This window comes from Marmota marmota, unplaced genomic scaffold (genome assembly GCF_001458135.2).
Source record: "Marmota marmota marmota unplaced genomic scaffold, marMar, whole genome shotgun sequence".
Lineage (NCBI taxonomy): Eukaryota > Metazoa > Chordata > Mammalia > Rodentia > Sciuridae > Marmota > Marmota marmota.
This window is the reverse complement of record NW_026000005.1, coordinates 21,156,869-21,184,271: the sequence shown is the minus strand read 5'-3', so window position 1 is coordinate 21,184,271 and position 27,403 is coordinate 21,156,869. Positions and strand designations below refer to the sequence as shown.

Below are 27,403 nucleotides of genomic sequence, written 5' to 3'. Positions count from 1 at the left end.
CAGCCATTAAAAGGTCCCATTTCACTCGCAGATTTTCAGATAACAAATGTGCCTCATTTATCCATTATCATTACAACCAAGGTGGTTTCAGGCGATTCATCCCTATCACAGGGCAAAGATGCTTGAAGTGACCTCACAGTTTGAAGAGTTTCTAAAGCCAATTAACATTCCTAACCCCATCTCTACTAAGAGCCAATAAAAGGAGCTCTTTTATTTCTTGTGGAGCTGTGTCTCCCTTCCCAAGTAGAGGCCCAATAAAAGCTTAGCCTGTATGTTCCTGCTCGCCTTGACTCGATTTCCTGTCTGTCTTCACTGAGACAAAGTTCCCACTGCAAGGCATCATTTTTTTCCTTTAAAAAAATATTTTTAGTTGCTGATGGGCATGATATCTTTGTTTATTTAGTTTTATGTGGTGTTGAGGATCAAAACCAGAGCCTCACACGTGTTAGGCAAGTACTCTACCACTGAGCTACAATTCCAGCCCTTAACATTTCTAAGAAAAAAAAAAATTACGAAGAAAATTGTCTTTTTTAATACTTATGTGAGATCCGATTTGATTTTATGTTGTGGTTCTTTGAGAAAAAGTTTCTCCAAACTTGATGTAGGATGGAGGGTGAGCAGAATTTTTTTTGGAGAAAAGCAGAATTGCACGCCTTAATAAAAAGGCAGGCAGGCACGGATTCCTTCCGTTTTAAGCCAGCCGCCTGTCAAATCGGAGGCGGGCGGGGATCTGGACCAGGGGGTGGCGGCCTCGCCCGGTGCCACGAAGCTCCAGCATCTCGCAGGTCTTGTAGGCCGCGGTGTCGCGGAGAGCGAGGCTCTGGTCCGCTGCATTCGAAGAAGCCCGGGGGAGAGCACCATGAGGACCGACGCCGGGCCTCCGCTGGAGGAGGGCCACCCGGTGAGCGGGCGAGGGTCGCGTCTGCCCCTGGGGCTGGCGGGTCCGAGGGTGCCCTAAAGCAGTAGCTATCCTGGGGCAGGGCCGATTCCAGCGTGCGGGTATCAGGAGGCCTTGCATTCGTGTGGTGCGTACCGGCCCCTGGAGCCTGTCTAGGGTGGGAAGGGGCTGGGGACAAACAGGAAGTTTCCCGACGCCTGAGTTCGCGTTGCCATGACGACGCGTCGCTTCGCCCTCCCCGGGCGGGATGCGGTGCTGCAGCTAAAGCCCGGGTTCCGAGAGCTCCCAGACAGGCCTTTCAGCCTTTCAATCAATAGGACTCCTCTCCTATTCTCTACCCCTACCCCCACCACAATAAATCACGGCAAGCACTTAGCCAACCATGGGGGAAACCGTGATCGCAGCCCCATCCCCGCTGGAGTCTCGGCTCCCGGGCAGTTTGGCCGCGATCCGGAGGCCCCTTTTCCGTAGTGCTGGTTTGGAAAGGTCAAACCAGGTCCCAGCGCCCCCGTCCCCCTCACATCTTCCTCAGGGGTCACGGGCGCTGGACCGCCTGTAAGGCGCAGCCCGATGACGCACTGCGCTTGCGCGAGGCCTGGCAGCCAGGCGGCAGAGTGGCGCTCTGCGCCGGGGGCCAGCGGCCGCTAGCTGGGCTGAAGACGGAATGGGGAAGAAGCAGGTGGTAAGCGAGCCTTAGTAACTTTGGAGCTGTTAGGACTTTTGTCTTCAGTTGAGCCATCTACTTTCGAGGGTCTTAGAGGTTAGGTTTCTGTACGGAGGAAACGTCATTTTTTTGCGGGGCTTTTGAGATGCTGCAGTTATCTAGGGTTCTGGGTCCTTGGATAGAACTTGAGAATAGTGTTTTCACCAGACTTTGCCCTCTCATTCTTTTCCAGTTGTAGTTTTGACTATGGAATAGTATTAAGACATCCTGTCTTGTCGTAATCTTGTAGCATTTGTGTTAAAACTAGGGTTTGAATGGACTGCTAAATGGAACGTAGTGTGCTGAATGGGACAGACTACCAGGGTGTCTAAAATGTAACCCTTTGGAATCAGTGTCTTCTGCAAGCAGCATGAGCTACCTGGAATATTAAATTCGCTTGTAGGCATTTCTGTATTTATTTTTGAAAGATTTCAGAATGCTTCTTAACTGTAGTACTTTCTGAACTGCACACACTTTTTTATTCATGTATAGCAGCATATTTGAGCCCACCCCCATTTTTTTGTCGTAAAATCCATTCTAAACTGTGTATTCAAAGTGATTTTTTAAAAAAGCATATTACCATGTGGCTTAAAACTTCCACTGGCTTCCCATTTAATTCAAACAAAATCCAGATTTCTTCCCTTTGTCTTCAAGGCCCTAATTAATCGGATTCCTTCCTACATGTTCTTGATAACTGTGCTGCAGCCTTGCTTAGTTTTGCCCGAAGGATTTAGCATTTGCTGCCCATTACCTTATTCATTCATGTCTTAGCTCAAGTATCTCAGAGAAACTTTTCCCTAAGTAGCACTCCTCATTTTAAAATCATATATATGTTTATTTATCATATATAGATATACATTTTATCATATATAACATGTAGATATACATATCTACATATTTTATCATAAAATGTGTATTTTATTATATAAACTTTATCTTCTAATGCTTAATCACTACAATGTAGGCTCAGAAAAGCAGTGATCTCTCTTTTGTTCCCATCCCTAATGCTTAAAATGGGGTCTGGCTTGTGGACAGAAAGAAATGTAAGAAGGAAAGAATTTTATGTGAAATTTAGAAATGGTAGAACAAATTTACACTGACCCATCTAATTTATATCATTACCTCCCAGGTTTTGCTGATGAACACAGTTATCAAAAGATTTGAGGATATTCATCTGATCCATTATATTTTCCTGCTGTGTCTGAACAATAGGCTTTTTAGAGGATAGCTTTATGGTACTTGAGATACATGATGGTAAGATGCTCCAGGATTTTACTTACAAGCAATTTTCTTTCTTCCCCTCTCCAATAGCGTCCTCCACGAGCACTTCCACCTGCACCAAGGTAAAAATCTCACTAATTTCATTATTGAGTTTTAAAGATGTAAAATGAGTAAAGTGGAAAAATTGACTAGTACCATTGAAAAAATATGATGCTTCAGAGAAAACTTCCTGAACATTTTAGGAAAAGGGTTCCTAAAGTTTTAAAGGAAAAAAAAAAATCCTTGAATCATGAAAATAACAGTTATAATTAAAAGTTCTATTTGAAAGCCTGAATATCAACATGATAGAACAATGAATCCATTCTGAATGTTTTAGTGTCTTGTTTATCAGAATTTTGATCCTCTTTTGTTTGCTAGAATAGTTTCCTCAGAGTTTAAGCTGATTTTAGTCAGTGACAAATAAGAGTTCTTAATCTGCTTAATCCACTTTATTAATAGACAGTAAGGAATATATTCAGGAAAATTTGGGGGTTATTTTATTAGCAGTGCAATTAAAAGGCTTATTAGTTATTACTGATAAGGTAGTTTATAACTAGCTGACATTATAAAAACTAATTTTACTTTAAATTTGTAATGATTTAAGTCGGTTTTCATTCATGCAATAAATTTCTAATTAATAGTTTCCTTTTTTGTCTTTGTTGTGCTGATTAAATTTGGTTGGTGTCATATGAAGTGCTGTTCAAGGTGAGTTAGTTTGCTGTTAATATAAAATTTTCTAAATATAGTTTTTGGTGTTCAAACATAAGTTTGAAAGCTGGGCATGGGGATATACACCTCTAGTCTAAGCTATTTGGGAGGCTGAGGCAGCAGGATTGCTTGAGCCTGGGAGTACAAGCCAGCCTGGGCAACACAGACCATATCCCCAAAATAAGTGCTCTCTCCCGCTACAAAAATAAAAATCAGTTTGATTTCTTAGTTTGTTTCTCTTAAAATTATATCTGAATAGTGTCATTGATAATACTATAGTATTTACTAGTCATAATCATCTTCCTTGACTTCCATTTATTAATTATGAATGATGTATGACACCAGATTGCTTTATTATAAGAGCACTTCATCCCTGAAAGAAGTTACCCAGAACATAACTGTTGACTAGTTTATAACTGTAAGATAGATTGCCCTTTTTTTGCCCCCTCATTTAGTCAGCATAGGAAAGATCATGCTACACTAACCACTTTCAAATCTCAGTGACTTAATATCATGTAGGATTATTAGAAATAATATTAGGTTAATTGCAAAGTTCATTGTGGCAACAAAGTTGCCCTCCTTTTCCTCTTCAATAATGATATGAAATCCTGGTTACTTCTATCTTTTGTTTTTTCAATCTTAACATGCTGCTCTTAACATAGCAGATGACTTTTTCAGTGTTTTGGCCTCCATGTAACACAGATTATTTCTCCCATTCAAGTGCTAACCAGGTCTATCTGCTTAGCTTTTAAAGTCAGACAAGATCAGGCACCTTCAGGGTTGTAGAACCAGAGGCAGATATATATCCCTTCTACTCATAGCCCATTGACTATAACCCATCAGAGGCCACACCTAAGTGCAAGAGGCTTGGAAGTCAGATGAACGTTTGTTAAACTCACTTTCTATTATCACTGTTTCTGACATTACTGATCAGTGTACTACTGATGCCACCCTATGGGTTCTCTTTGACCTTGTCAGTTTCTTGCCTTTCCCTTCTAATGTGTAGAAGTTAGCTGGATCCAGGGAAGAGAGGGAAAATATTCCCAACCAACAGTTCTCTTTTGACTCTCCTCTGCATTGAATTTTAGGTAGGCTTTTCTGTTGATGTTCTTTGTTTTATAGATGATGTTTCACAAAGTCGTCCTAAAAGAAAGAAGTCCAGAACCAAAGCTACACTAGGTAAGACGTTCTTTTTAGCATGGGATCACAGGTTTCCCCAGGACGTGAGATGTGACAAAACTCACAAATCAGGTAGAGACAAGATCCCAGCAATGTACTGAAAGGATAGATTCTGCTAAATTGCTTTCACCGAAGCATTAGTTATTTTCTCACCACCAATAGAGTTTAAGAGTGTTATATTTTCTAAATTTCACTTGATTAATTTCAAAATTAATTCAATGGGGTGAAAAGTAGTTTATTTTAGTTTGCATTTCTCAAATACTAGTGAGGTTATATATTTTAATTTGCTTATTAATACATTTCTATTTCTTCTTTTTGTAAAGAAGATAGGCAAGCAAATGTAGTCAAGTGAAATTATTGAAATCCTGTTAAAATATTTCATGAGGGGAGAGATTGAAATGAATGAACAAATGAAGAGATTTATAAATTACCTGTTATCCGATTAATTATCTGTGATGACTTCATTATGGATTAATAATGAAGGATTAGAGGCTGATAAAAATTCTTAAGGCAGGAGACAAGTAGAAGAGTTCTCTATGGTGTCAACTTTTATAATATTTTTACCTTTTTGATAATTCTAAATATTCTGAACCATTTTGTCCTTCTCCCCTTCTAGTATTCTTCTTTCTAGCCCTCCCCTACTCTTTTCTTCCTCAGCCTTTCTTATTTCCTCATTTATATGTTTGCTTAACTTAAAGTCTAAAGTTACAAGTGAGGAGGAAGAAAATAAGATTTGAGGCCCAATTCTGAAAGAGAAAGTGTTACTTTGCAGGAAACATTTTAGTTAATCTTTTTCCTATCTTTTAAAGACTGATTAATCACTGTTCAAGTTACCCATGTTTTCCTGCTCTGTTTTCCCCTTCTTTGGAAGGTTTTGATGAGACTGTTGTTCATAGATCATCTGAGGGCATTGAGCCACCAACTAATGAACTCAAAGAGCATCCAGAGGCTCCTGTTCAAAGGAGACAGAGGAAGACGAGGCTACCTCTTGGTATGTGAAGAACCAAGAAAATTAATCCAGCATTACCTCATTTTAACTTGATTATATCTGCAAAGATCTTTTTTAAAATTTATTTATTGGTATGTGGTGCTGAGAATTGAACCCAGTGCTTCACACATGCTAGGCAAATGCTCTACCACTGAGCCACAAACCCAGCCCCTGCAAAGATCTTATTTTCAAATTAAGTTATACTTATAGGTTCTGGAAGTTAGGACTTGAAAACATTTTTTTCTTTTCCTTCTTTTTTTTTTTTTGTTGGGGGGAGCACAATTTGACACAGAAAACACACACAAACACAAAGAATGGAAGGACGTAGCATGTTAACAGTGGTAGATTTTTAAGAAGGAAGGATGATTTTTATTTTCTTCATTAGCAGTTGTGAGTGGGGGTATGATAATAACATATCTACCCTCATTTTCCCCCCATCCATTTCTCACAGGTGTTTTCTTGCTTTCTTTCTTAAAATATTTACCACTACAACTCCATTGACTTCAGTCAGGAACATGTTACAGGCCTCTTTTGATAATACATGTACAAATTTAGGACTAAAACAGAAAATTCAGATCTTGGTATACATAAGAATTTAGTAAGTGATACCAGGTGTGGTGGTATTTCCCTGTAAACCCAGTAGACGCAGGAACCTTAGGCAGGAGGATCAAGTTTAAGGCCAGGCTTAAACTCAAAGTTTAAAAAGACCCAGACTTCAATCCCCAGTACTGCCAAAAAAAAAAAAAAGAAAGAGACATTTTAGATTAGTGAAGAAAGCATAACTTCTGTGTTAATGATAATATAATGAAAACACTAGCTGACACTTATTGAGTCTTTATTCTATGAATTGTTCACAAGGTAAACAGAATACTATATCATCTTTTTTTTTGTTTTGTTTTTGGTAATGCTTTTTGGCAATGATTTTTTTCAAATTAGAAAACCCAGTGTTTAGAGGAATGGACTCAAACACTGATGGGAGTGTAAACTGACATAGCCTGTCCAGATTGCTAGAAATAAAACAACCCTAATAGCTATGGTAATGAAAGAATGTTATCAGCAACATTATTTTAAGAGTAGAAAATGGTAATAACCAAATACTTAACAACATGATACTATAAATAAACATGATTTAGCCAATAAATGGAAACCAATTCTTTCTTTAAAAGAATTGTTAAAGTGAAACAGTGATATGGAAAACTGACTATTGGTAAATCCCAAACAGGTTACAAAATAGTATGCATTGGAGGATTCCAACTTTTTTTAACAGATTAGTTTCCTGGGGTTGGGTAACAAATTACCACAAATTGGATAGCTTAACTGAAATGTATTCTGGACGATAAAAATATGAAATCAAGGTGTCCACAGATAGGGCTGCTCTTCCCCTAAATGCTCTACGATGAATCCTTCCTTGCATCTTCTAGCTTCTAGTGATTGTTAAGAATCCTTGGCATTCTTGCATGCTGAGTCTCTGTGGCAGGGAATATACCCCATGTGTTGAGATAACTCAGTTCTGGAGGAATTAATCCTCTACTATTAGAGGACTATTGAAATCTTTTTTTTTTTTTTTTTATGACTCGGGTTCATGTTGTCTTTTATTTTTTATTATTGGAGGTACAGTCCTCACAAGCCCCTTACCTGTAATTTCACTTTCCATTTTTCCAGTTACATGCAGTCAACATGGTCTTAATAATTCAATGAAATTTTTCAGAAATAAACAACTCATACATTTTAAATTATGCACTATCTGAGTACCATCATGCAATCTCACATTATACTAGTCTGTCCTGTTCAGGACATGACTATTGAAATCTTGAACCTGATTTTGTCTAACCTTGCTCTGTCTACTTTTTTATTGTTTTGCTGTAAAATAAACTTTAATGTGTGTGTCATGACTTCTGAGTTCTGTGAGTCTTTCTAGCATTATGTGGCAGCAAAATGCCAATCTCTGCCTCCATCTTCACATTTTCCCCTGTGTATCTGGGTCCAAATTTTCCTCTTTAAATATAAAGAAATGGGTCATTAGATTTAGGGTTCATCCTAATCCAGTATTACCTCCTCACTTCATCTTAACTTGATTATGTCTGCAAAGACCGTTTTTCCAAATAAAGTTATGCTGACAGTTTCTTGGAGTTAGGACTTGAAATTTTTTTTTTTGAATGCACAATTCCATTTACACATATACAATGAATTGGAAGAATATAGCAGTGTTAAAAGTGAAAGGTTTGGGGCTGGGGTTGTGGCTCAGCAGTATAGCGCTCGCCTAGCACATGTGAGACCCTGAGTTCAATCCTCGGCACCATGTGAAAATAAACAAATAAAATAAAAGTATATAAAAAAAGTGAAAGTTTTTCAAAAAGAAAAGTGATTTTTTTTTCATTTATATTGTACTAATTTTCACATAGAGGTATGTATGGCTTTTATAATAGAAAAAAAGAAAACAGGTTTAGTTAGTGTAAAACAAAGGGAAGAGCATAAGATTGTGAGATTAATGCTCTCCTTTTAACATCAGCCCCTGTGAGTAACTTATTACAATTTAGTTTCCCTAATTAATTGTCCTCTTATAAAATAGCAGGTCCTGATTGGATAAAAAAAAATAGGAGTAAAAAATAATAGGATAAAAAAATAATAGAAAAGAGAGGGGAATGCAGCACAGTTTTGGAAGACAAGTTGCAGTGGATGCCACAGAGCCTGGAGTATGGAGTATGAGGAAAAGGCAAAAGCAGAAGAGAGCAGAAGGAAAAACAAACCAGGAACAATTCCCAGAGTTTTATTTCAGTGAAATGATTTATCACTGACTAAATATAGTTTAATAAAAGCTACCCTTTTTGTAATTCAATTGACAGGCAGATTTGAAAATTAAGATGGATATTAATAACAAGTTTTATAGTTTGCAAAAAAAAAAATGTAACAGAAATGACCAATTTCAGAAAACTCAGGATCCAACTAAGCTTGGATTCGGTAAAGACCTGTCACTATCCCGAGTGTACTCCACCTTGCAGGTTGAGCTTTCTGAATTGCAAGATTTTAAAATTTTGTTTTCTTTTGCTTAGAGTGATCGCTGTAGGATCCACTGCTTATATAGTCTTTCCAGCTGAGGATGGAATGTTTTATTCAAATTGAATTTGAATGGATTTAAGGGCATTCTTGGGAGCCAGTATTTCCAGGAAGGAAGAGTAGCTAGAAGGTTAGAAGTCTCTGTTGACTCATTTAAACGTAATACCTACCTTGGGTGCAGAAAGGAGTTAACATAGAGAGTTGATACTGCTATTCTTAGCAAGGCTTGCTTGTGAGATTGGTCTTTAGTATATGGGAACTTAGATGGTAAGCACTTCTTTACGCTGACATCAAACTATAAGGGTAGCTCATTGTGCAGTTGTGCATGAAATATAGTTTATGCTGAACTCCTGGGAATCTGGAATTTTGGCATGTGCTAAGCCTATTGATTAGCCCTCAATGAAAACCTTGGGTACTAAGTCTCTATGGTAGGGAGTAGACCCCATGTGTTGTGATAACTCAGTTCTGGAGGAATTAATGCATCCTGTTTGATGCTACTATTAGAGGACTATTAGAATCTTATACCTGATTTTGTCTGAACTTTGCACTGTCTACTTTTTATTCTTTTGCTGTAATAAACTGTAGTGTAGTGCATGTCATGACTTCTGAGTTGTGTGAATCTTTCTAGCAAATCACTGGACCTGGAGATGACCCAACTCTGGGTGTTAAGATCACTTAACTCTTTTCCATCTGTTTGGCATTGCTATCTTGAATTAGGTGTTGAGAATTTATAGATGTCAGCTTTCAGAAATTAAGAATTTGTAAGAGTAAAAAAAAATTTTAGCCCCATTAAAATTCTCTTGTCTTACAAGAGTCTTGTACATTACTTTTATTGTTACCTTTTAGTCATTGAAAATATAGTTTATTTTATTTTCAGAGCTGGAGACTTCTTTCACTCAGAAGAAGACATCTAATCCATCTTTATTACGAAATGAAAATGGTATTGATGCAGAGCCAGCTGAGGAGGCTGTTATTCCAAAACCACGAAGGAAGACAAAGTAATAGTTTATTTATCCTTCCAAATCTTCTCTAGGATTATTCAGATGTTTAATTCAGAGCTACCAAGGGTAATTTCTTATTAGGTCAATATTTTTTGGTATATCTCTAGCATTATGAAATATCAGACCAACCTACTGTTAAATTTGAAAAGAGGTAAAAACTAAGAAAGGAAAAAAAATCAATATTGTACTTTTTTTTTTCAATATTGTACTTAAATAAAAACCTAAGGAGTCATCTCTAAGAAATAAGAGACTATTTTATATAAATTACAAAAAATTAGATATTAAAGGTAATAAATTAGGCCATTTGATTTATCTCCTCATGTTAATAGAATTTGAATTATGATTATTTTAACAATAGTAATACTATGTGTTTTAGCATAGGAGATTGTCTTGGGTAAAATAGAATGATGTAAGAAATACCCTGAAAGTTATGTAACGTATTTTTATTTGAAAGTGACCCTACAAAGTGATTGATTTATATATGGAATCATACAATTTTAAGTCTGGAAATATCTACATTTTCCAGATGAGAAAACTGAGGCCCAGAGAAATGTTTTACTCATTTGAGTAAAAAACTATTTCTTGACTCTAAGTCTTGGACTCTTTAAAAATTCAAGAATCTTTTTTTTTTTTTTTTTTTTAACCTAATGTTCTCCCTGATTACAGGAAAACCCAGAGAGCACAGTTACAGTATGCCAATGAACTAGGAGTAGAAGATGAAGACATAATTACTGATGAGCAAACAACTTCAGAACAACAGTCCAGATTCACTGCACCCACTGGAATTAGCCAGCCTGTAGGCAAAGTATTTGTGGAAAAAAGCCGTAAGTAGTTTCTTATTTTGTAACATTACCTCTTTAAAAATTATGTAAGGAAATCCTTTGACCTTCTAATTATATTTCTGCAATCTCAAAAAAATGTGGACAGTAATTTATATACTGAATTTATCACCACACTTTATCAGGAGAGTGAAAACTGGACAGCCCTAAATGTAAAATAAGGGGAGTGATTTCAGAAGGCTAGGCTTTGTCTATAATAACCTATTTTGTGGTATTAAAATCTTCAGAGAGAATTTTTCATTTCATGGGAAGATTCTAATGAAAAATTATCTCCCACATACATATACACAGTTTGATCTCAAATATAGAAAAATGCATAGGACAAAAGACTTGAAGGAAATATACCAGAATATTAATGCTGGTGCATTGTGAGTTATGAGTAATTTTTATATCTCCCCCCATTCCCAACCATTTCTTCATGTTTTATTGTTCTTAATCAGTTTTTGTCAATTGGTAGTGGTTATGGTAGTAGGGCAGGTAATAGTATAACTCAAGTAAAAACAAAAGAGAAACTACATGATGATACTACCATATTGAATAAGAAATACATCTTTGTAGCTAAATATATATTTTTTGGAAAAATAATTCTGATGTTGTGTAGCATGTACTGCTTATAAGACTGGGCTTGCCAGAGCAATTAGAAGAAAGAAATTAAAGGGATACAGATATGAAAAGAGGAACTCAAAACAATCACTATTTGCTGATGACATGATTCTATATTTAGAAGATCCAAAAAATTCCATCAGAAACATTCTAGAACTAATAAATGAATTTAGCAAAGTAGTAGGATAAAAAAATTACACCTATAAATCAAATGTGTTCCTCTACATCAGTGATGAATCCACTGAAAGAGAAATTAGGAAAACTAATTCCTAATTTCTAATTAATTTCTAATTAATTCACAATAGCCTCAAAAAAAAAAAAAATGGGGACTCAATCTAACAAAAGAAGTAAAAGACCTCTACAATGAAAACTACAGAACACTAAAGAGAGAGATTAAAGAAGACCTTAGAAGATGGAAACATCTTCCGTGTTCTAGGATAGGCAGAATTAACATCAAAATGACCATACTACCAAAAGTGTTATACAGATTTCATTCAATTCCTGTTAAGTTTCTAATGACATTCTTCATAGAAATAGAAAAAGCAATCATGAAAGTTATCTGGAAAAATAAGAGGCCCAGAATAGCCAAAGCAATCCTTAGCAAGAAAAGTGAAGCAGGAGGCATCACAATACCAGATGCTCGCTTATACTACATAGATATAGTAACAAAAATGGCATAGTATTCACCAAAACAGGCAAGAAGACCAATGGTACGGAATAGAAGACACAGAGACAAATCCACATAAATACAGTTATCTCATACTAGAGAAAGGTGCCAAAAACATACATTGGAGAAAAGATAGCCTCTTCAACAACTGGTGCTGGGAAAACTGGAAATACATATGTAGCAAAATGAAATTAAACCCCTATCTCTCACCATGCATAAAACTCAAAGTGGATGAAGGGCCTAGGCATTAGACTAAAGACCCTGTGCCTACTGGAAGTAAAAGTAAGCCCAAATCTATACTATGTTGGCTTAGGAACTGATTTCCTTAACAAGACTTTTAAAGTGCAAGAATTGAACTGAAAAGCGTCTTCACAGCAAAGGAAACAGTAATATGAAGAAAGAGCCTACAGAATGGAAAAAAATCTTAACCACACACACCCCAGATAGAACATTAATCTCTAGGATATATAAAGAACTCAAAAAACTTAACACCTAAAAAACAAATAACCCAATCAATAAATAAATGGGCAAAGGAACTGAGCAGACACTTCACAGAATAATAAATACAAATGGTCAACAAATATATGAAAAAATGTTCAACATCTCTAGCAATTAGAGAAATGCAAATCAAAACTACACTGAGATTCTATCTCACTCTAGTCAGAATGGCAATTATCAAGAATATAAGCAACAATAAATGTTGGTGAGGATGGGGGAAAAGGGCACACTCAAACATTGCTGATGGGACTACAAATTGGTGCAACCACTCTGGAAAGCAATATGGAGATTCCTCAGAAAATTGGAATGGAAACACCATTTGATCCAGTCATCCCACTTCTAGTTTATACCCAAAGGACTTAAAATCAGCATACCACAGTGACACAGCCATATCATGTTTATAGCAGCTCAATTCACAATAGCTAAACTATGGAACCAATTTTGGTGCCCTTCAACAGATGAATGGATAAAGAAACTGTGGTTTATATATATACAATGGAATATTACTCAGTCTTAAAGAAGAATGAAATTATGGCATTTTCCAGTAAATGGGTGAAACTAGAGAATATTATGCTAAGCAAAATAAGCCAATCTCAAAGAACCAAAGGCCAAATGTTTTATCTGATATGTGGATGCTAATTCACAATAAGTGGGGGTAGAGGTATTTTGGACTAGAAAGGGGAGTGAAGGGAGGGAAGGAAGGGAGGGGAGAGGTCATAGGGGTAGGAATGATAGAAGAATGAGTCAGACATTAGTACCCTATGTGCAGATATGATTACATGACCTTTGTAACTCTACATCATATATAACCGGACAAATGAGAAATTACACTTCACTTATTTATGATGTATCAAAATGCATTCTACTCTCATGCATAACTAATTAGAACAACAACAACAACAAAAAGACTGGGCTTGCAGTTAATTTTAACTTTGGCTGCTGCAATAACAACAGACACTTATTTCTTATGGTTCTGGAAACTGGGAAGTCCAAGACAGGTGCTGGCAGATTCTATTTTTGGTGATGGCTCTTTTCCTGGCTTGCAGATGTCATTTTATATGGTGGAGAGAGCTCTGGTCTCTTCCTCTACTTAAAAGGACACTAATCCCAACATGGGACCCACCCTTGTGACCTCATGTAAGCCTGATTACTTCCCATGGTACCTCTTCCAAATACTAGCACACTGGGGTTGAGCTCAAGCCTATGAATTTTGTGGGACATATTCACTTCATATTACAATGTTTAAGAAATCCTGCCCCAAGTGTGATCATGACCATGTCCTACTCCTATGGATATGCTCTGGATAATCTTAAGATAGATTTATGAAACAATTAATTTCTTTTTGTCATTACAGAAAGCCATGCTATACATCTTGGTGTCTTTTCCTAAGAAATTAATTGGTTTTCAAATATTGGCTTAACGTTGATAGTATAGGCATTTAAACTTTAATACTTCTTAAATCTCTAAATCTGAATTTTATAGACTATGTCATGTTAAGGTTTTTAGACTTTGAGTTGAAAGTTTATTATTAAATATAATTGATTCCTAAAATTGTTACTTTAACATCAATTTGTTGAGAAGTGCATTGACGTTGCTTATCTTTTAAAAAGATGAAGAAATTGTATGATTAAGTAACACCCCCCACACACACAAAGAAAAAAAAAAAGAAAAAAGGTATGAGTCAAAGAGATTTTTATACGGAAAAACAGCAACATTTCAGTCTTAGGATGAAGCTTCTTAAGTATGAAATAATAGATTCTCTCTTGCTAGTTTTTCATAATTGTATTCTGTGTGTTTAGGGCGATTCCAGGCTGCTGATCGTTCAGAATTGATCAAGACCACAGAAAACATAGATGTGTCAATGGACATGAAGCCTTCCTGGACCACCAGAGATGTGGCACTTTCAGTACACCGAGCTTTTAGGTGGCTGCTTTTATTGAACTTAAGATAAATATTAACTGGGTTTCATAATTTAAAATGAAAGAAAAATCTTAGCTGTTTAATTCTGTTAATGTAATTGCAATTTAAAATGGGTTATAAAAATTATTTTTTAAGCCTTCCAATAAAGTTACACTACTTGCCAATTAGTGTAAAGAAAAAGAACAGGCTTGGGGCTGGAGATGTAGCTCTGTAGTATAGCACTTGCCTAGAATGCATGAGGCCCTGGCTTCAATTACTGAGCGCATGCACACACATGCTTGCATACACATACACACACAGTCTTGTTTTTAGTTTTGATAATATGTCGAATTTTATTCTTTTATGTGAAAAAATTTAAAAATATTTCAGCCTTTTACTTAAGTAGTTTGTGTATAATAGTTAACCCTTTTTCATGCAGGATGATTGGTCTGTTTTCTCATGGCTTCTTGGCTGGCTGTGCTATATGGAATATTGTCGTGATATATGTTCTAGCTGGAGATCAGCTGTCTGACCTCTCCAACCTTTTGCAACAATATAAGACCTTAGCGTATCCATTCCAGAGTCTCCTTTACTTACTTTTGGCTTTAAGTACAGTTTCAGCTTTTGACAGGTAAGATGTTGTGACTAAATATTCCTCTAACTTTTATTCAAGAGAAAATGCTGAAAGAAATGTGTCTCTGAGTATGTCAGTTTTTAAAATAGAATTATAGAATATTAGTATTTCTTTACCATTTTTAAGCCAGTCTTTGAATCAGGGTGACTTATTTTAACATTATTACATCTGCAAAGACCCTATTTCCAAATAAGGTCATGTTTATAAGTACCAGAAGTTAGGAGTTCACCATATTTTTGGAGGGAATGCAATATAATCCATTAAATGCACATATACCCCTCTTTGTAACCTAATGATATGGGTAATAGAAAAAGGTAGAAGCTAATGAATTTTACAGATCAAGTATAATTTGTTTCTTCAGTATGTCTAAACTGCAGAATAATGTTTCCTAAGATAGCCTTCTAGTTAGGTATTTTGTGTGGCCTTTGTAAAGAAAATATTCTTGTGTAAGTATAAATTATAGATATGTAAAGCCTAGTACTAAACAATATATTTGGTAATAGAATAAAAAAGGAAAAAAATATATAAAAGTAAATTTTATTAAAAGTTTACAATTGCACTGTGATGAAAGCTTTTGTATTTTCTAGAATTGACTTTGCTAAAACATCAGTAGCAATCCGAAATTTTTTTGCCCTGGATCCAACAGCTTTAGCGTCTTTCTGTGAGTATTTTATAACTATGTAATACTTGAATTATATTGTAATTTTGACCCAGGAAAAATATAATCTTATTTTTAAAAAAGTTTATATTATTACTTAGAAATCACTACCTATAGATGTTTAGTGAATTTGTAATAAAAACACGGTAGATATAATTTTGATGTTATTTTTCACTAGAGGTTCATCTAAATATCTTGTAAAGGTTTCATTTGTACATGAGGACCTGGGTTCAATCCCTAGCACTAAAAAGAAACAAATAAATAAAAGTTTAACTTGTGTTCTATATTTAGAATTTTTAGTATTTTTAAAAACTTTTAGTTTTTTTTTTTTATTTTCAACTTTACATTAAACAGAATCAACCTTTTGGTAGTAAGCACCATTTGGTATCTTTCTGGTAATTTAGAATACATTTTATTCTAGATTATGAGAATATTAATAGAGCTAGTTTTGGAACCTTGAGAAAGTTCATTTAATTTCTTAAAAGATCTTCTAGGTTCTTATTAGTTTTAATGATAAAATAGCATCTAAAGGACTGTATTGTGTTCTTGAAAAATACTATAAGGCTCTCTATTGAAATTGATCAAGTGAATGTCTTTGATACCATCACTCACTAAAGTATATAGTATTTTTGACCTTAAAGAAATATATAGGTCAAAATAAACTTGAGTCGTTAAAAATTATTAGCAATTTTATCTGTCTTTTTCTCAGTGTACTTGACTGCTCTTATACTATCTCTGAGTCAGCAAATGACAAGTGACAGAATCCACCTTTATACGCCTTCTTCTGTTAATGGTAGCCTCTGGTAAGAATTTATAGTAACATGTTAATGGTAATAACAGCAATAGTGGAAATAATGGAATTTTTCCTTCTATGCTTTTTTTGGTTCCAGGAATTGAACCCAGGGCACTTAACCATGGAGCCATATCCTCAGCCCTTTTTTGTATTTTATTTAGAGACAGGGTCTTGCTGAGTTGCTTAGAGCCTCCTTGAGTTGCTGAGGCTGGCTTTGAACTCGCCATTCTTCTGTCTCAGCCTCCCCAAGCCAATGGGATTACAAATGTATGCTACTGTGCCTGGCCCTTCCATTCTTTTTGTTTTCATTTATAAATAATATTAAGACCCTGTTTTTATTTCCAAAAATAAGGAAAGGAAATCCCTATTCCTTTGGTTAATTGATAGCTATTGTTATAAATGCCTCCATTTTAAATAAAATGTCTTCTTTTCAAAAGTATATTTAGGGGGCTGGGGTGGTGGCTCAGTGGTAGAGTGCTTGCCTAGCATGTGTGAGGCACTGGGTTTGATTCTCAGTACCACATAAAAATAAATCAAATAAAGATATTGTGTCCATCTACAACTAAAAAAAATTTTTTTTAAATTAGATCTTTAAAATAAGTCATCATGTGATGGACTGGATGGAAGAGAGTGGTTGGAATAGATTCAGAAAACCAAGCATGCTAGAAAGAGAAGAGTAGGGAGAGCCAACGTTTGCAGATTAGTGGCCAAACATAGAGCTGACAGGACCCTGAGGTTCGAGTTTAAACTCAGAGGGACAGTCCTTGGGAGAGTGGCTTGGGAATGGGAAAGATACTAAATTGAAGAAAAAGGTCATGGTAGTTGGAAGGGAAGCTTTTAGGAAACATTTTGGGAACACTAACTTTCCATTTATGTTAATGTTAACAGCAGATCTATTTACAGTTTGAATAACCTTTGAACCTTATTCTCCTGATGTATATAGTGTACTTCATAGGGAAGTTATATTTTATTTCATGTTTTGTTATTTTACTGCTTCCCCCACCCCAAATTCGTAAAATAACCGCATTTGGGTATATAAACCAAAATAAAGATGTTTCTAATGAGTGTTTCTATATCTCCAGGGCAGCAGGAATTGAGGAACAGATTCTCCAGCCATGGATTGTGGTGAATCTGGTGGTGGCTCTTCTTGTTGGATTATCTTGGCTTTTTTTGTCTTATAGGCCAGGCATGGATCTTAGCGAAGGTATTCAAGAAAAAATGATACAAAATATCCTGAAATCTTCTCTAATTATTTCATAAATCTTATAATATTTTAAAACAAAGATATATTCAAAATAAAATAGTTCAAAAAGAGTAAAAATAAAGTGGTCTAACAGAGTGACAGGAGAAGCATGGAGAAGGACCTAGAGAGCGGGAGGGTGGAAATGAATGGGGGGCATCTGCTAAACTTTTGCATAATCAAAAGGTATTTCTCCTCTTGGAATCTTCAAGTAATTTATAGAAATTCTTTGTTCTTTGCTATTCTTAGTATCTTTCTGATGAAAGTATTTCTAAACTTAAAATAAATTGTGCTTTATCCATATTGTCTCTGTCAGATACATATTCAAATAAATTATTCTTATCACTTCCTCTACTTGGCAAAAATTCTTTAAATTTTTTTAGTATATTTATTTATTTTATGTGGTAAGTTAGAGATGACTATAAAGACTGCTACTCTTCTCATTGAAAGATGGGGTGTAATTACATTTTCCTTGAAACTAGGCTTGCCTTTTGACTTCTTTGTATAAGGGGAGCAGAAGTGATGTTTGGGAAATCGGGACACAGTCATAATGTAGCTCACAGACTCTACTCAGACTTTTTGGAACATTTGCTTGTGGATATTTCCTCTTTAAAAAATTTGTTCTTTTTAGATATATGTGACATAATCTAAATAATTAATTAGAAATTAGAATAAGTCATACTCCATATTTGTATAATATGTCAAAATACACTCTATTGTCACATATATGTGGCGTATTTCAGTGAGCATTGATAGTCTTCAGATCCCTCCATTTACCAGCAAAAGTCATAAAGTCATTCTTTTTATGGCTGAGTAATATTCCATTGTGTATATATACCACATTTTTTAAAGAAACTTAAAAAAAACCTGTTTTTAGTTATTTTGTTCATTTATTTATATGTGGTCCTGAGAATTGATCCCAGTGCCTCTCACATGCTAGGCCAGTGCTCTACCCTTTCTTCATCCATTCATCTATTGAAGGGCACCTTGGTTGGTTTCATAGCTTAGCTATTATGAATTGGGCTGCTTTAAACATTAATGTGGCTGCACCACTGTACTATGCTGATTTTAAGTCCTTTGGGTATATACTGAGAAGTGGGATAACTGGGTCAAATGGTGGTTCCATTCCAAGTTTTCTGAGCAATCTCCATATTGCTTTCCAGACTGGTTGCACCAATTTGTAGCCCCACTAGCAATGTGTGAGTGTACCTTTTCCCCTGCATCTTCACCAACATTTATTGTTACTTATATTCTTGATAATCACCATTCTGACTAGAGATAGAATCTCAGTGTAGTTTTAATTTGCATTTCTCTAATTATTAGAGATGTTGAACATTTTTTTCATATATTTGTTGACCATTTTTATTTCTTCTGTGAAGTGTCTGCTCAGTTCTTTTGCCCATTTATTGATTGAGTTATTTGTTTTTTAGTTGTTAAGTTTTTTGAGTTCATTATATATCCTGGAGATTAATGTTCTATCTAAGGTGCAGGTGGCAAAGATTTTCTCCCATTCAGTAGGCTCTCTCTTTGCAATCTTGATTATTTTCTTTGCTGTTGGCACAAATCCTTAACCCTTCATGGTCTAACATAGTATTTAGTTATCTTACCTTTAACATGCCCAGTGTCTAGTGAGATTTACTAATCTTTACAGCCAGGCCCTTTTTGAACACCTGACAAGAAGAGTGCTAGCAGACTGCTAGCCTAGCAGCATGTATTAGGAACTGCTTAGTAGTGCACATTGCACTTCCTTGACAGGTGTTCTACATTTCTACCCTTAAATCTTTCTTGTGGATATTTTCTGGAATTTGGTTATTATTTTTTATTTGATTGATTAATACAACTTGTTTGTCCCAGAAGTGTGAGAATGGAGAATCTTCCCATCATTTTTATTTATAAAAACCAGGACAAAGACTATTATCTTCTTATGTATTTTCATTCATAAGTGTACCTTTTGCGTTGCAATTCTCAAGTTGCTCCAGTAAATATCCTGTTGCTTTATTCATTTTGATGTACTTAAAATATTTTTTAAAAGTCTTCTGCTCTATATATTTTGTTGTTTTTCTCTCAGTATAGTTTTGATTATTCAAAGAATTTTTCATCTAGTTACTTACATCAGAGGAATCTATTTTACTAGATTCTCAAAGTTTTCTTTTTTATATTTCTTGGCATTTTGATGAATTACATTATCTATGCTAAGTAATAGTTTAATTATAAAAAATGTCAACTGATACCATCCTATGCTATGGTTGGGACTAAAGATACATCTGGCTGGCTTGTGCAATATTCAGTCTAAATCATAAAGTATGTATTGTACAGTAAATATATCTAGAAACCTGCTCTTTTTTAGGGCCATGTGAGTCATATAACATATATTCTAAATATAGAATAAATATAGAATGAGGACAATGCCTAGCTTATTGGATTGTTTTGGTGATCCAATGGAATAACACATTCAACATACCCTACTACACACCTAATATTAGTTCCAAGTCCTTCCTTCATATATGTTCCTTACACTTTAGATTATATGATCACTATAAAATTAGACTTTTTATCTGTACAATGATCCTTGTCTAGTGAATTAAATTTCCTGTTAAGACTTAATATATTGTCTCTATTATATTATATAGTTTTATTTCAGGCTTTATGATAAATTTAAAACTTAAACATTTAAAAATGTAAAATGTGGGGCTGTGGCTATGGCTCAGCAGTAGCACACTTGCCTGGCATGTGTGAGGCACTGGGTTCGATTCTTTAAAAATAAATAAAATAAAGGTCTATCAACAACTAAAAAAAATAAAAAAAGTAAAATTTGTACGTTTATTATTAGCTCACTTTTTAAATCAGATTTCACTGTCAAGAATTCTTACTTGTACTTGAGGGTTTGTGTTACTATGTATTATGGCAATATTTTAAGAGTCTGTTTATAACTAAGCTTTGTAAATCTTTGTGAGATACTGGGAAACCACTTTTAAATATGATCTCTTCATTTTCTTCTCCAGAGTTAATGTTCTTCTCTGATGTGGATGAATATCCTGATACAGAAATCAAAGCCTCTTCATAATATCAACTCATGTTCAAAGGAATAATGATGCAGTATTTTTTCCATTTTTGTTTTTAAGTGTATTTTTATAAGTGTATTTTATATGTGTATTTTTAGTTGTTTTTTGTTATATAATACTGGAAATTTTCTCAAAATTATGGAAAATGTTAAATTTGTACCTCAATTTATACTTAAACATTAATTTCTATAGTATTATCATCTTAATGACAAAGGAGATAATGAGCCAGAAACCAGCAGGTAAAAGAGTTTATTTTTTATTCTTTCAAATTAGTTATTTTCATAAGCATTATCTGAAAAAGCACTAATTCTGGAAAACCCATGACTTTGGTGTTAAATTTAGGGAATAGGCTAGAAGGGAAAAAAAGGCCTTCATTATTTATTTTTGATGTCTCCTTATTGAACAAATTGAAATATGAAACTTGTCTTCTTTGAATCTGGCTTAGTGGTTGTGTGTCATGAAATAATTATAATATGATGTAATTTAGCCTGAAAGATGCTTTTCTTATGGCTAATAAAATGGAAGTATATCTTTTTGTTTGAAAATTTTATAACCTAAAATGTTAATTTTCCTTTGAAATTTGTACCAGTGATTTCCATATCTGGTTAGGGAGCTTTAAAAAACAAACATAGCAGGGCTGGGGTTGTGGCTCAGTGGCAGAGCACTTGCCTAGCACGTGTGAGGCCCTAGGTTCAATTCCCAGCACCACATATAATAAATAAAATAAATGTTCATTGACACCTAAAAAAATATTTTAAAAAAAAACCATACATAGCAAAAGAGAAGCTGAGCCAGTCAGATGCTCAGGAGGCCTGTGAGCTTGTTGAGCTAATACTTCTGATTGACCACTGCAGTATCCTTTCTTGTTTCTTGTTTTGAGTAACAAGAAATATGGATAGAAATTCACCATCCCTATTCGCAAACTCTTTGCTGGAGAGATCTTTGGCTTTCGAGGAAATCCTACTCTTGAGGTGGATCCTGCACTGAAAAAGGTATCTTCAGGGCTGTATCCAGTGGTTCCTCACCTGGCATTTGTGAGATTCAACAGCTCAAGACAATGATAAAATTTGCTGGGTGAAGAGGTGACTTAAAGGCTGTTCAGCACATCCATAAAACTATTGTGCCTGCACTGATTAGCAAGCAATAAAGGTTGTGGAATAGAAGAGGACTGATAAATTGATAACGGAGACAGATGGCCCTGAGAAACGGTCTGATTCTGATGGCAGCACCATGTAGAAATGTCTTTTGCTGTTGGTAAGGCTGGAGCTGCTAAACAGCTGTTTGCCCTGCTGTCACAGAACTGTGAATCCTGGCAACTCGGAAGTCATTCTGCCAGTTCCAGCTTTCCCTGCTGTCTGCATGATTCTCATGCTGAACAAGGTGGGCAGTATAGGGGTTCATGATCCTCCCTGTCAGCAAACTGCAGGGAAGCCATGCTCATTATTGCTGAGGCTTATCATACCTGAAGTCTGTCACCAAGGAGAAATATGGGGGCTCTGCTACTGATGTGGAGGATTGGGATAGGTTGAACAGTGGCCACTAAAGATGTCTATGTCTTAATCCCTGGAATCTGTGAATATATTACCTTATACAGCAAGAGAGATTTTGTAGACGAGATTAAGGTAATGAGCCTTGAAATGGGAGAGTATTCTGTATTATCCAGATGACCTAGTATAATCTTATGAGTCTTAAAAGCAGAGAACCTTCATGTCTTGGTCAAAGAGAGAGACAGATGCTAGTTGTGATGTTTCTGATTTGAAGATGCAGGAGAGGTCTGTGAGAGAAGGAATGTGAGTGTCCTCAGAGGAATAGAGAAAAACCTTTGGCCAACAGTCAGCAAGGAAACAGAGATCTTGGTCCCAAACCTGCAAGAAACTGAATTCTGCCAACATCCCAGATGAACAAAGAAAGATCTTTTCTTAGAGCCTCCAGAAAGGAATGCAGCTCTTGATTTTGGCCCTATGATACCCCACATCAGACTTGATACTCAGAACTATAAGATAGCAAATGTGTTGTCTGAGCTGCTAAATTTGCTCCTAAAGTCCTAGAGAATAAAGAAGCCTGGAGCTGCTATGGAATGCAACTGGGAAAGCTGGCATGAGTATGGTTGTCTTAGAATTCTTTCAGGTCTGGGAAATATGACCTGGACTTCAAATCTCCTGATGACCCCAGGCAGATACAAAATCCTAGAACCACTGGTGCACTTGAACAAATCCTTCATCAGGGAAAACCTAAGTGTCTGTTAAAGATTCCTTTGACTATGATGATTGGGAAGCAGGAAAGAAATTTTATTGCAAATGAATGCCCCAGGATTTAGGGAATAATCTCACTGTGGCTAAGTCAAGTCAGATCACTATGACTATAGATGAGAATATCAGACATATTTGAATTAGATTCTCCAAGGATGAGGTTTAGGTTTGTGGGAAGACAAAAAACAAACAAACAAACAAACAAAAACAGTGGTAGCCTTCTAGAGGCTCATGTAATGTAGTTAGCCATAGGTAGGCATAGGAATAGAAGAACCTAGGAGGGAATTATGGGTCAGATTAATAGGATGCTGTGAGCAAGAAGTTTATAGGATGTATGGGATTTCCACCAGTGGAGATGGGGCCCCCAGAAAAAGCCACAGCTAGGTGAACCCTGAGGGCTTTTTATTCGAAATTGATCAAAACAGAATGTTGAGAGACAGTATAACAGTAACTAATATAGATCAACCTAGATTTAATCATTGTTAACAATTTGCATCATTTGTCTTTTCTTTGTACTTTTTTTTTGTTTCAAAGTCCTCAAAATAAATTGCTAAAATCATGGCATTTCAGCATGTGGCTCTAAAAATAAGGACACTTGTTTGTGTAAGTACAATGCTATTAAAACAGTTGGAAAACAATAATTCTATAATATCTAATATCCAGTCCATTCTCAGATTTTCCCATTTGTTTCTGAAGGTGTAGTCAAGGTGTACACATTTATTTTTGGTTTTGTCTCCCTTGTCTCTTAGTTTAAATTGGTTTCCTTACCTTTTTTCCCCCCTCCACAACATTTTCTAAAAATATTTTTTCAGTTGTTGATGGACACAATACCTTTATTTTATTTATTTATATGTGGAGCTGAGGATTGAACCCTGTGCCTCACACATGCTAGGTGAGCACTCCACTGCTGAGTCACAATTCCAGCCCCCTCCAAAACATTTTTTAATGAGAATTTTCACAGAGACGAACAGAATCAATTGATTATAAAAAAAAATAATAATATAGTGAGATCCTTTGTATACTTTGTCAGTGTCTCCCAATAACACTTTGTGAAACTGTAGTATTAATGTCACAGCCAGGATGTTGAAATGGATCACCCACCCATCTTATTTGGATTTTCTCAGTTTTAATTTCTATACAGTTGTATCTTTTGTGTAAATCTGTGTATTGGTCATCACAGCCAAAATATAGAACAATTCCACGAATTCCTTCATGTTATCATTTTTAACCATGCCCATCTCACTTCTGCAGTGTACCCTTGTACCCCTGACTCTAACCCCTGGCAACCATTAATCTGTCTTCTGTTTTGAAAATTTTGTCATTTCAATAATATTATCAATTTAATCATACAGTATATTATCTTTTGGGATTACCTTTTTTTTCTGCCCTGCATAATTCCCTGTCAATTTCATCCCAGTGTGTGTATCAATGGTTCATTGCTGACCAGTATTACAAGGTATTTTGTACTGCACTATTTACCTGTGAGAGGACATCTAAGCTGATTCTGGTTTGGGCTATTACAAATAAAACTTATAAGTGTTTGTGTATAGATTTTTGTGTGATATTAGTTTTCATTTCTCTGAGATAAATACCCAGGAGTATAATTGATGGGTTGTATGGTTGCATGTGTAGGTTTTTAAAAGTTTTCTAGAGTGGCTGTGTGTATGCTACACATTTCCACGAAAAAAATTTTTAACAGTCCAAGACACTTTTATTTTAGAGTGTCTCACATTTTGGACTGTCTGACTTTTCCCTTATAATGTCATTTAATTTTCTTTTTTCCAACAGAAGTTTCGGTAGACTGGAGCTTAGGTCTAGAAGTTTGATTACCTTTAAGTTAGATATTTTCTTTTTTAAAGAAACAAGGTTACTTCATCTATGCTTCCATAGATGCTGCATAACATAAACCTTAAGGAAGTCAGAGTGAGATGGTAAATAGTAATTCTCATTGACAGAGTGATTAAACACATAGACCCAATGTGGCATAGATCCAAACTGACAACAAATATGTATTTAGGGTCTTGGGTTATTGTGTCATGTACCCTGAAAAGTAAAAGGTGTGGATCAGGTTCTTGCCCTCAAAGCACTGTATCTTTTGAGATTAATAGGATGAACTAATAGGAGTATGCCAAGTAGGTTAAAGACAGCAGTTTATTCTGCTTTTGGTGAATAAATGTGTATGGAGTTATAAAGACAACTAAATGCTGTTAAGCTGACCTTTGAATAAATGAATAGATTCCAAACAGAATAGTGATAAAAAATAATTCTGAGGTAGGAAAGCGCATTTTGGAGACTGTTGTCTTCTGTATTAAGAAATTTAAATTTTGTGGTCAACAATGCAGTTCTGGAAGTTTCTGGGTTTGTTTTATGTATAATGGTAAAACAGTATTACTACTTGAATAGTGGAAGGAATGAACAGGGAGAAGAGGGTTCACCAGGGCAGCAGACAGGGAGTAAACCTTTGCTATAGTCTTGAGTGTGAGGGTCCCAAATTACGTTTTTTAAAAAGAAAAAGTTGAGTTCAGATAATAGGATTCAAATTTTTTAAAAATGTCAGAATTTTCATGGTTGTTCGCATGTGACATTATTACTGTGATGGCAAAATCAGACCTGGTTGTGAAATGAAATTATGTTATAGTAAGAAACCAATGCCTGGGGAAGGGGTCAGTTACCCTCCCCATCTCAGCCTTTCTCCTGGAAGCCTGAGTGATCATGAGTCCCTATCTTTTGGATTGTAGATAACTTCCCCTGGGAGTCTAACTACTCCCTTTAACGTGTAAACTCACCTGTGGAGGCTCAGGGCCCAAGCCTAGAGATTTATCAAAGGCCTTGTAAGAGGAGCCAGTTCTTCCCCTTATCACACTGTGCTTCTGTAAACATACTTCCTGCTAGAAACCCCATTGACAATCTGGACTAGATAATTTATGACACTATATAGCCTTTAAATGTTGTGAGAAACTGTAGATGGGAGCTCAGACTTTGGAGTTTTGTTTTCCTCTCGGCCCACAGGTATAAAATAGTTTGGAATTCTCCTCTCCGAATACCAATTGCTGCTTCTCCACCAGCTTGTTTCCTAAAACACTACAAGTGGGTTTGGAACCATACTAGAGGTTCAGAGGGAAGAGCAATATATAAAGTATTAATGTGTCTTTTGTAACAAGTAAAGTTATCCAAGTAGGCTGTTGGAGACAAAACGTTGGAGCACAGGAGATAGTGCAGAGGAGGTGATGACTGATATTTTAAATCTCCTAGAAGGAAAAGGTGCAGGGAGAAGAGGGTTCACCAGGGTTGCTTATTGGGGCAGACAAGACTGAACTGGGGCGGATGACAGCTCTGAGCAGCTTGCTGCCCACCGCATGCTCCGATTTCCTCCTAAAGGAGACAGAAGTGGCCCGGTTAGTGCTTGCTGCATTTAGGCTCACTAAACTTGCCTGCCTGCAAAGCCCCAGCCCTGGCAGCATCCAGGCAAGAACCATCAGGGCCCGCGTGGCTGCACGTGCGAGAAGCAAAGCGCACGAAAGGCTGCGAGAGCTCGCTCCATTGCGCTGGCGCAGTAGCAAGCTGTCGGTTAGGCAGGCACAGGCAGGCCCCTGCGGAGCATGGCGGAATGGCTCAGCCACAGGACACCCGGAAGATTCCCGCCTCGCTCCCTGCTGATACCCGCAGCGGGACACTTAAACTTCCCACCGCTGCCGATAACCGCAGCGGGCGGGTCCATTCGCTGTTCACAGACCCAGTACTTAAGAGGAGTACCCTGGCCATCCCGGAAGCCATACACCTGAGGACGTCGGATGGGAAGCCGGTGGAGTTGAGAGGATCAGAGACCACTTACTTCCGCAGTGCCCAGGAAGCTGAGAGGTCGTCCGGGGTAACCCACAAGGAGAAGGAGACCACTGGGCATAGGCTGCTGAACGTGAGTGCGGGCCTGCTGACTGAAGGGTGGGTCTAGCCGAGGAGGTCGGGGCCGAGAACCCGGGGCCAGCGCAGATGGCGGGGGAGACCTGCAGTCGGAAGTCGGTCATATCTAGAAGTTTACTCTTTGGGACCTGGACAGTTAGTTAACTTCTCAGAGTCTCATTTGCTAATTGTTAAAGACAATAATTGCTACCTACCTTACTTAGGGACAGCTAAAGGGACTGATGATATAAAGTGATTGGTGGAGTGCAGAGAACAAGGAGCCAATAAATGTTAGCTGCTGTCCTTATCATCATCACTGGGACCTCTTAAATGATTACAGGGCTACAGTCTGGAAACTTTAGCTACTTTTGTTTTCATTCCCAAGGTTCTAACATAGTGAATCTGCAGAATCTCTGCCTGTCTGCAGAGTGAATTATTGGCCTCCTGGAACTTCTGGAAGTTTACCCGTGTATATAGCGGTACCGTTAGAGCTTGGGGCCCTAAATGGCAAAGGAGAATCAAATTGAAATTTGCTTTGTGAAAGTTCTTAGAAAAAATTTGAGGAACTTTTAT

At 36.4% G+C, this 27,403-nt stretch overlaps 1 protein-coding gene across 5 annotated transcripts; it reads left to right on the top strand.

Annotated features, from left to right (window-relative positions):
- Positions 1 to 719: 719 nt before the first annotated feature.
- On the top strand, positions 720 to 24,138 carry Tmem237 (transmembrane protein 237). 5 transcript variants are annotated; one of them, XM_048808313.1, is made up of 14 exons: positions 721 to 901; positions 2,913 to 2,944; positions 3,556 to 3,566; positions 4,692 to 4,748; positions 5,010 to 5,015; positions 5,608 to 5,739; positions 9,668 to 9,788; positions 10,458 to 10,615; positions 14,198 to 14,321; positions 14,737 to 14,928; positions 15,519 to 15,592; positions 16,299 to 16,392; positions 17,465 to 17,586; positions 20,625 to 24,138. In XM_048808313.1, the coding sequence occupies exons 1-14, from the start codon at positions 860 to 862 to the stop codon at positions 20,684 to 20,686; spliced, it is 1,227 nt and encodes a 408-aa protein (XP_048664270.1). In that variant the 5' UTR covers positions 721 to 859; the 3' UTR covers positions 20,687 to 24,138. The 5 variants fall into 5 exon arrangements, with proteins under 5 accessions (XP_015336749.1, XP_048664270.1, XP_048664273.1 ...); XM_048808314.1 differs by lacking the exon at positions 721 to 901 and adding an exon at positions 1,354 to 1,580; XM_048808316.1 differs by lacking the exon at positions 17,465 to 17,586.
- Positions 24,139 to 27,403: the final 3,265 nt, after the last annotated feature.

Excerpts from the sequence above, each read along its gene's own strand:
- Tmem237 (XM_048808313.1), top strand. The coding sequence starts at position 860 with ATGAGGACCGACGCCGGGCCTCCGCTGGAGGAGGGCCACCCG. Across the intron at positions 5,740-9,667 it reads GAAGACGAGGCTACCTCTTG|AGCTGGAGACTTCTTTCACT; the intron begins GTATGTGAAGAA and ends TTTTATTTTCAG. Across the intron at positions 9,789-10,457 it reads AAACCACGAAGGAAGACAAA|GAAAACCCAGAGAGCACAGT; the intron begins GTAATAGTTTAT and ends CCCTGATTACAG.